Below are 10,783 nucleotides of genomic sequence, written 5' to 3'. Positions count from 1 at the left end.
GGGTATTTTGTAATAATGAGCATTCTAGCTCAGTAAGTATCCCCTTATATAGATTTTATGTGTGGATCGGGTGGCACGCTGCCACATGCATGTTGTTTGAATCGGGTTGCACGCCACAATAGTGTGATGTTGAGTGCAGTTCCCTATGTCTATTTTTGTGTGTTTTATTTTCCATTTTCTGAGGAAGGTTCGTAACACCTTTTAAGTTGTCTAGTTAGTTACGTGGGTTGAGTAGTTCTTTCTAGAGTTCATTTTCCTCATGTATCACGTCGAGTTTGTAGCTTATTGGCACATTGCGGCATCATATGAGACTTTTGGTCATGTCTGTGGTGGCTTGTTACCTGAGAAACTTATACTGGGTGAGACGAGATTTTTGGATCTGGGATCAGTGCGATCAGATTATATGAAGTATATTAAAGAGCAAATACCATTATTTGGTTCATAATGGGGTGATGATTCTAGTCAAAGGGAGAGATTCAGTGATTTATTGACTCTGCAGTTGGTTATGAATTTCTACACATCTCTTCCGTCGTGGCGGTATTGCAAGAGTTGGAACAAGACTTATATATGTCATGAGGTGCATTGTGAGCATCAGATTCGTAGAATTTTGACTATTGTTATCAGAGGATGTTATTATGGTCATGTAAGTTATGCAGTGCATAGTGTGAGTTCAGCAAAGGTATGCAATCATGTATCGGTGCATCGTGTAGTGATTGATACAGTGTTCGTATGAGGGGAACATGCCTGGCAGAGAATTCCGGATGTTGGACTCTAAGGCTTATTTGGCTAAGTAAAAGGGGAGAATCTTCAGACTGGCTCGATCTAGTGTGCTCAACTGAGTTGTGGCAGCACTGGTAAGTGTACGAGGTATTAGACAGTGATTTCAGACAACCACAGAGCAGTTCTTAGCACGTTCGAGGACGAACGTATGTTTAAGTGGGAGAGAATGTAACGACCCGACCGATCGTTTTGAGCACCAGCGCGTCGTTCGGCGGTTTGAGGCCTTGAGTAGTTTCAATTCAGGTATTATAACTTATACGCGTGGTCGAAATTTAATTTTGGGAAGTTCGGAGTTGATTTGAAAAGAAAATTCTCATTTCGAAAGCCTTAAGTTGAAAGAATTAACTAAGATTGGATTTTAGAGTAAATGGCCTCAGAATTGGGATTTGAAGGGTCCAGCAGGTTTGTATGATAATTTCAGACTTGAGCATATGTTCGGATCGGGTTTTGGATGCCCCCGGAGCGTTTCAACACCTATTGTGGAAGTTAGCATTTTGGAAGAATTCCATAAATTTGGGTTGAAGTGCATTTCGATGTTATCAATGTCCGTTTGGAATTTCGAGTCTGGAGATAGCTCTGTATGGTGATTTTGGTATTGGGAGCGCGCCCGGAAGTGGATTTGGAGGTCCGTAGGTCATTTTGGAGTCATTTGGCTAAAGTTAGAAATTTGAAGGTTTTTGAGAAGTTTGACCGGGAGTGGACTTTTTTGATATCGGGATAAGATTCCAATTTCGGAAGTTGGAGTAGGTCTGTAATGTCAATTATGACTTGTGTGCAAAATTTGAGATCAATCAGACGCAGTTTGATAAGTTCCGGCATCGGATGTAGAAGTTTGAAATTCTAAAGTTCATTAGGCTTGGAATGGGGTGCGATTTATGAATGCGACATTGTTTGATGTGATTTGAAGGCTTGACTAAGTTCGTAACGTGTTTTGGGACGTGTTGGTATAATTGGTTAAGGTCCCGAGCCCCCCGGGTGGATTTCGAGTGGTTAACGCATCGAATTTGGAATTTGAAAAAGAGTTGAGGCAGCTGATATCTGGTGTGATCGCACCTGCGCAAAAAGGGTCGCGGGTGCGAAGCCGGAGGTGCGAAAAATCCATCACGGGTACGAAGCCGCAGGTGCGAAGAATTTTGCCTCGGGTTCGAAGCCGCAAGTACGAGAAATCTATCGCAGGCGCGGACACCGCAGGCGCGAAGGATTTTGCCGCGGGTGCGATATGATCGCTGGGCAGTGAGTGTTTAAAGCGGGGATTTGAGCATTTTTGCTCATTTCTTCATTCTTGGACGATCTTTGGAGCTTCTTGAGAGGAGCATTCACTTAGAAGCTTGGAGGTAAGTTAATTACCACCTATTTCAAGTTAAACACATTGGTTCTATATGGATGTAGACATGGAAATTAGTAGAAATTGTGAGGTTTTGGTAGAAAATCTAGAGCTTGGTATTTTTGGATTTTTACCACGAATTTGAGCATGGGATTGGACATAAGTCATATATTTGAGTTCATAAGGTTATGGGTGAAGTTTATCTTCGAAAATATTCGGAATCCGGGCACGTGGGCTTGAGGGTAATTTTTTTATCGACTTTTCGAGCGGAGTTAGAAATTGTTATAAATAGGATTATAATGAGTATTAGAGTATATATTTATGGATTTGATCATTTATTGACTAGTTTTGGAGCGTTGGGCATCGATTTGAGTTGATTGAATGGCTTGGGAGCCGGTTATGAAACTTCGGAGCGAGGTACGTCTCCTTTCTAACCTTGTAAGAGGGAATTAACCTCATAGGTGAACTAAATTATTGTGTGCTTCTATTTTCGGGGCTCCGTACGCATGAGGTGACGAGAGTCCATACGTAGCTACTAGTTATACCTATGTCCGGGTAGTTTTAGGCTTACATCATGCCTTGTTGATATTGTCATTGATTTATGTTTATTGTCTGCCTTGAGAGGGAGCAAGATTGAGTTTACTTATTAAATATTTTGAAAGGAGTTGAAATTGAAGAACGTAAGATTTAAAAGGTTTCGTTTGAACTTTATAATTTCGAAAAGGATTGAGTAATACTATAATAGCTTAAGAAATCTATGTGTAACCGCGTCGCATGTATGTTTCGCGAGCGGGGTAATTTTCTTAAAAAGCTACAAGCTGAATTTTCCTTATTTTTGAAAAGAATCAAGAAAGAGATCTGATTTTAATGTTAAATTTATATTTGACCGCGTCGCAAGTATGATCCGCGAGTGGGGAGATTCCTTATATTTATATTTGACCACGTCGCACGTATGATTCGCGAGCGGGGTATTTCCTTCTACCACTCTTATTGGATCGGGCCGTTCGCCTCGGCAGGATTTATGTACCATACTCTCATGGGAGAAGGTCGTTCATCTCAGCAGGTTAATAGATGCATCTATGGTTCGCGTCGTTCGACCCTCGGCAGTGCACAATTTACTTTTATGTTGGATCGGGCCGTACGCCTCAGCATTTCCTATATATATGTTATCCTCATGGAATCGTGCGTAACGTTTGGCAAGAAGCCAGTGTATCTGAGGGTTTTTCCCTGATTTGGATTATGACAACCTCTTTGATGAAATCCACTATATCTATATATATGCTCCGGTTACAGAGGAAAATTGCTAGTTGAGAGCTTGAGTAAATTGTAAAGAGGAAAATTGTACTACTTATTTTATACTTGTTTGTTTCATATATTTACTCTGTCTCATATTCATTCACTTCTTTACTGTACCTGATATATTTTTTTGACCACTAGTAAGTGTCGAAGTCGACCCCTCGTCACAACTTTTTCGGGGTTAGGCGGGATACTTACTGGGTACACGTTGATTTACGTATTCATACTACACTTGCTGCACATTTTTGTGCAGGTGCATATATGACTAGCAGCCTGGTGGGCGCAGAGGTGTGGTTAAATGCGGAGACTTGGGTGAGCTACATTCTCATCTACGATCCGCAGCCAGTAGAGTCCCTTTCAAAGTTACTTATGTATTTTCCTGTCTAATTTGTATTCTCGACAGATGTTGTATTTTATTTTATTTTCCCAGTTGATGATCATGCACTTGTGACACCGGGTTTTGGGGTGATTATGGGTTGTCTTGTATTGAAATTGTTGAAAATATTATTATTTACTTTGTAAACTCCATCTTTTGCTATTTAATTGAAGGAAAATATGATTTCAAAAGTAACAAAATGAGAACCTAATTAAGTTTTTATTGTTGGCTTGCCTGACAATGGAGTCCGGCGCCATCACGACCTTTATGGATTTTGGGTCGTGACAATACTGCTATTTTATGCAATTCCGGCAAGAAAATGATTTTGCTTATCATTTACGTAATACTTTTTCTTTGAGAAGTCAATAATGGATATGAACACGGACGTAATACAGCTATTGCAGTGTAAAATGAATAAAGTCAGGTAGGTCACAAGTTTCATGGTAGAGGGTGAAACACTAGAGAAAATATCTTTTCAATGCCATGAGTTGAAATTACAAACTTGTCCATTCAACAAGATATTAAAGCCACTTGACAAAGATAAGGTGGCTCTATGAAAGAGAACAGAATGCAGTTTTGTCATGCTGGCTGGAAATTTATTTACAAAGTCTACACTATCTTGCATTATATGCTACAGGGTAAAGAGATATGGGAAAGGAAGTAATACCCATTTTTTTATTTTAGTTCTCCGGCGAGCCATTTACCAATATTACTTCTAGTTTCATAGAGAAAAGACTTGGGCTATCAATTTCTGAAAATAGGACGCGTTATAGAAGTAAGGACCAATAGGGATAAGAAAATTTCCAAGTTGCAAGGGAATAGTGATTACTCGACCAACAGTTGAGGACAACGCAAGGAAGATTTGATTTGGAACTTGAGATCATCAAAATTTGCAAAAAAAGATAGGTATATATGTATGTGAATGGACAAAAATGAAAATGATTAGCATCCAAACAAAAAAGTATGAATCGTCTGTACAAAGGAATGGTCTCTACATCCAAGCAAAACGACTGCAAGTAACAGCTAATGCAGATGACAAAAAACAAATAAAACAGTACTGACCCAAAAAGAGAAATTAACCAACCATTTTTACACATTCATATCCTATTGCTTACCCCATTTCGGATGAGATAAGATTAATGAGCTTCTGCCCCGCGTCAGCCCTTATTATGGCTTATGGAAATAGCTTAACTCAACCAAAGAAAAAAGAACATCTCCCAGTTGCTACCCTTCATATGGTCATTAATTATGTAATGTCAAGAACCACATAATCCAATGGTTACCATTAGACTAAGATGAGGTTAGCTTGTTTTGTGTCCGTTAGATGGGGAAGCTACGTGAAACCTTATCATTATATATATCAGGGGAGGTACATATCAAATAACCCTCTTGAAAGCAAAGGTCAAGGGTAGCAATAGCTTTAAGCTAAGAAATTACTTTTAAGAAATGGCTTCCTCAGTTATGTCCTCAGCAGCTGCTGTTGCGACCGGCGCCAATGCTGCTCAAGCCAGCATGGTTGCACCCTTCACTGGCCTCAAATCCGCGTCCTCTTTCCCAGTTTCCAGGAAACAAAATCTTGACATTACTTCCATTGCTAGCAATGGTGGAAGAGTTCAATGCATGCAGGTTTAATTTGTAGTATATATTATATGGATTTAACTTGCAATATACTGATAGTACTATAAAGAACTTTTGCACTATCAGTATATGTCACTAAGTTTATGGAGCTTGTTTAAATTATTTATGTGGGATATATGTAGGTGTGGCCACCAATTAACAAGAAGAAGTACGAGACACTCTCATACCTTCCTGATTTGAGCGAGGAGCAATTGCTTAGGGAAGTTGAGTACCTTTTGAAAAATGGATGGGTTCCTTGCTTGGAATTCGAGACTGAGGTCAACATCTATTCTAAATCTTGCTACTATTATCAAGCATAACTAACATGAATTACTCAATCCTAGCTAGTTTGGGATTAGACATATAGAGTTGATTAAGTGAAAGAGGAGTATTATCTCATGTTAATGTTTTGTTTATCTTGTGGATATGTGCAGCACGGATTCGTCTACCGTGAGAACAACAAGTCACCAGGTTACTACGATGGAAGGTACTGGACCATGTGGAAGTTGCCCATGTTCGGGTGCACTGATGCCACTCAGGTCTTGGCTGAGGTCGAGGAGGCTAAGAAGGCTTACCCACAAGCCTGGATCAGAATCATTGGATTCGACAACGTCCGTCAAGTGCAGTGCATCAGTTTTATTGCCTACAAGCCTGAAGGCTACTAAAATCTCCATTTTAAAGACAACTTACCCTATGTCTTCGGGGGAAGTTTGTTTGAATTCTCCTTACCCTGAAGAAACTGTTTTGGTTTTTCTTCATCATTCTATTCAATGTATGTTTTTGAATTCCATTCAAGTTTATGAGAACTAATAATGACATTTAATTTGTTTCTTTTCTAATATATGATTTTTCAACTTGTTTAATTTGTGGAGTATGTTAATTTGTTCGAGTAGTATCTGCAGTCTCAATGCAATTGCCTGCACAACTATGTCAATTTTAATTTGTTTGAGATTTTATGTTGGGCCACCCAAAAAAAAAAAAAAGATACCTTCAACTAAACTTGAACAATTTCCCCCTTCAAATTATGAAATACACTAGATCAACCTCTCCTTGCACTACTGAAAAACTGTCAAAAACCGTCCACAGCATACCGACCGAAATCGGCCGGATGAGGAAATCGACCGAAATCAGTCGGAAAATAGGTAAATTGGTCGCAAAAGTCAAAGAAAAAATTTCACACAAAAATACCGACCACCAAAAGTGGTCCCATAACAAATAAACATTGCTACATCTGACACATATAAAAATTCTGATCAATATCGGTCGGAAATTGGTTAATCTTTGACCAAGACCTGGTTAGGATTTTAATTAAAAAAGTTTAATTAAAAAATTTCAAGTATACCGACCGAAATCGGTCGAAAATTTTAATTTATTTTTTCCCGCCCAAGGTCAATTGGTTTTTTCCATAACAAATTTTTTTTTTTAGAAATATTATTAATTTACCGACCGATTTCGGTCAGTATTATTGTTAAGTTATTGTTATTTACAATCTACATATATTTCACAACACACATACACACACACATACATACATATATATATATATATATATATATATATATATATATATATATATATATATATATATATATATATACACACACACACACACACACACACACACACACACACACACACACAAAGTCTTGAATGTTTTATTCTCGATCACCTTACTAGTACTTTGCTCGGATACTTCATTAGTGGATCAATTGAAAATTCAATTATATTCGATTAAAACTTACTATAACATATTTAAAAATAAAGAGTATAGTTCTATAAGATGTAGTGATATATTAATACTGAAGTTGTAGCAACAACAACATAGCCGCCACCACCACCACTGCCATTCCCCTCCTCGGCACCACCACCACTATCATTCTCTTTCAAGGTTAGTAATCTACCTTATTAGCTTTTTAATTTTTAATTTTCGGAATATAATTTTATGCAATATTTTAAGGGTTTTGTCTATTTAGGATTTATGTGACTAAATAGGGTTTTTGAACTACATTAGATTTAGATTTAGATTTGAACTACCTAAAATTATAATTTTTTTAGGGTTTTTGGTTTGAACTATATTAGATTTAGAATTAAGGTATAGAACTCAAATTAATGCATTTAAATTATTTAATGTATAAATTAATTTAAGGTATAAATTATGAACTACCTTAAATTATGAACTTATGGTTCTTAATAGAACTCAAATTTATGCATTTAAATTATTTAATGTATAAATTAATTTAAGGTATAAATTTTTATAACGACAATATCAATTAATCTAATTGTGTTAGTCTAATTGAATTAGTCTAATTGAATGGCTTGACTAATTCATTGTTCTAGCGAGTCTAATTATGATTAATGATAGGGTTAGAACAATATTATTACTAAAGTTTATTATGTAACTTAAATTATAAATTAATTTGAATACTCAATTAATATAATATTCAATTTATTTGTTCTCTGTGTATATGGAATATCGTAGTTGGATGTATAGTAAAAATTATCCTAATCGTTAGTTTTTGATGGAGGAATTTATAGAAGGGGTTAATGAATTTATTAGGCATACAATGTCACTTGAACCATTTCAGTTTGGAGGGATGATTAGGTCTCTATGATGACCCAAAAGGTCATTTTATGTTTTAGAACTCGAATCTGCGCTCTTAAGCCTTAAAAATCTCATTTTTACCCTTCTCGATTTGCGTGCATAGTCCGGACATGTTTTCGGAAAGCCTTTATGTTGAAAATTGATGAAAATAAGAATTTTTGCCTTAAAAGTTGATTTTAGTTGACTTCGGTCAATATATTTGGTAAACGGGCCCGGATTCGTATTTTGACGGTCCTGGTGGGTCCGTATCGAATTATGGGACCTGGGAGTATACCCGGAATCAAATTCGGAGGTCCCTAGCTTGAGTTATGAATTTTTAATAAAAATTTAAAAGTCTGAAAATTAATTATTTTTAAGAATTGATTGATGTTGGGCATTATTGGTACCGGGTCTGTATTTTGGTTCCGGAGCCCGATACAAGTTCATTATGATATTTAAGACTTGTCTGTGAAATTTGGTGAGAAAGATAGTTGATTTGACGTGATTCGGACGTCCACTTGAGAAGATAGAAATTTTAAAGTGTTCTTGAGAATTTCATTTGATTTGGTGCTAAATTCGTAGTTCTAGGTGTTATTTTGAAAATTTGATTGGGCGAGCAAGTTCGTATGATGTTTTTAGACTTTTGTGCATGTTTGGTTTGGAGCCCCGAGGGCTCGGGTGAGTTTCTGATAGGCCACGGGATGTTTTGGACTTTGGAAAATCTGGTTTTCTGCAGATTCTGGTGTTCTGGCATATCCTTCTTTGCATTCGCGAAGGTCCTCTTGGGAACACGAAGAGTAAACTGGTCAGCTGGAATTTTCTTCTTCGCGAACGTGAAGGTTTGGTACGAACGCGAAGCGATGGGGACGTTAAGCGAACGCGTAATGTTAGGCATACTTTGGGGAGAGTCAGTGATCCTTCATCGCGAACGCGAGCATGGTCTCGCGAACGCGAATGCCGGGGGGGGGGAGACCATCGCGAACGCGAAGGCTTGGCAGCCAACACTCTTCATGAACGCGATGGCTTGGCAGCCAACACTCTTCGCGAACGCGACAGTGGCCTTGCAAATGCGATGCACACTGTCGCCCAGCACTTAACAGAATCCAAAAATGGGAATTGGCCATTTATTTCATTTTCTCAAAAACCAAACGGACTAGAGGCTATTTTCAAGAGTTGTTTTCTTCCCCAAAGTATTGGTAAGTGATTCTAAACTATTTTCTTTCAATTACCCATTATATTTTATGAATTATTAACCTAAAATCTAGAGTTTTCATGATAGAATTAGGGGTTTGGATAGAAACTAGGAATTTCGGAAATTTGGGAATTTAGACCTCAATTTGTGGTCGGATTCCAAAATCAATTATATATCCAGACTCGGGGGTGAATGGGTAAATAGATTTTGGTCCGAACCTCGAGTTTTGACCAAGCAAGCCCGGGGTCGATTTTTCGACTTGAGAAAAATTTGGGAAATTTAATTTATGCAATATAATTGATTCCTTAGCAATATTTGATTTTATTGAGTCATTTTTGAATAGATATGAGTGGTTTGGAGGTGAATTCTAGAGGAAAAGCTGTGATTGAGAATTAAGTGGCTTTCGGAGCTAGGTAAGTGTTGTGTCTAACCCTGACTTGAGGGAATTAGGAACCTTAGATTATTTTGCTATGTGAAATTCATGTGAGCGCCGTATATGTGAGGTGACGAGTAGTTATGCGCTGCCAATTTACCTGTATTCCCTGTTTCCCCCGTTTTTCTTATATTGTCTCTTTCCTATGCCTAATTACTACGTGTTTATACTAGTGTTGTTAAATTGATCGTCCTATCATGTTTACGGATTTTCTGGCGATAATTGAGTCTTTATTTCAAAGTTGATATTGATATTGTGGAACCAAATGTTGAAGTAAAGTTTGTACTTGTTATTCTATCTCCATGTTCTTATTTATTCATTGCATTATGGTAAGGGAGAGTGTTAATGCACGAAGGGTGATGCCGTACCATATTGTGAGTGTTAATGCACGAAGGGTGATGCCATGCCATATTGTGAGTGTTAATGCACGAAGGGTGATTCCGTGCCATATTGTGAGTTTAAAAGCACGAAGGGTGATGTCATGCCATGATATGAGAGTTAATGCACGAAGGGTGATGTCGTGCCGTTTTTATTGATTTTATGGTGAGATTGAGAGTAAAAGCTTGAAGGGTGATGCGGTGCATTTTTTCTTTATTGTATTCGTGTTCCTGTTGATTCACAGTATATTGGTTGTTCCAGTTATCATCCTGTTGTAGTTCATTATCTCGTATTTCCCCCAGCATGTTTTCCCCTCCCGATAATTCTTGTCTAATTCTTCATTACTTTTGTTTGTATATACACTGTTAAATTGTACAGGTTGATTTGTAGGTGCCTTGCCTTAGCCTCGTCACTACTTCGTCGAGGTTAGGCTCGACACTTACCAGTACATGGGGTCGGTTGTACTGATACTGCACTCTGCACTTTCCGTGCAGATTTTGGTACCGACTCGGGTTGATCGAGATTTTTGCTATTGGACCGCTATCCGGAGACTCAAGATAGATCTGTCGGCGTTCACAGACCTTGAAGTCCCGGTCTATCTTTTTTGTTCTACTGTTTCTTTCATTCAAACAGTATATTTCTTTCAGACTATTACTTGTAGTAAATTTTAGAATGATCGTGAATTGTGACTTCAGATTCGGGTGGTAGTAATTAATGTAGTTTTTATATTATTTCGCACTTATTATTTTTTATCTTAGCTAATTATTGTTATTTACTGAATGGAAATAAGGATTTGCTTTAATGAT

At 37.6% G+C, this 10,783-nt stretch overlaps 1 protein-coding gene across 1 annotated transcript; it reads left to right on the top strand.

Annotated features, from left to right (window-relative positions):
* Positions 1-5,148: 5,148 nt before the first annotated feature.
* LOC104116317 (ribulose bisphosphate carboxylase small subunit, chloroplastic 2) lies at positions 5,149-6,216 on the top strand. Its single transcript, XM_009627139.4, is given in 4 exon segments — positions 5,149-5,402; positions 5,537-5,671; positions 5,828-6,049; positions 6,051-6,216. Coding segments are annotated over 4 exon segments (690 nt in total). The 5' UTR covers positions 5,149-5,222; the 3' UTR covers positions 6,204-6,216.
* Positions 6,217-10,783: the final 4,567 nt, after the last annotated feature.

The sequence above is a fragment of the Nicotiana tomentosiformis genome, chromosome 2 (assembly GCF_000390325.3).
Source record: "Nicotiana tomentosiformis chromosome 2, ASM39032v3, whole genome shotgun sequence".
NCBI classification, from domain to species: Eukaryota; Viridiplantae; Streptophyta; class Magnoliopsida; order Solanales; family Solanaceae; genus Nicotiana; species Nicotiana tomentosiformis.
This window is presented reverse-complemented; position numbering and strand designations above follow the sequence as displayed.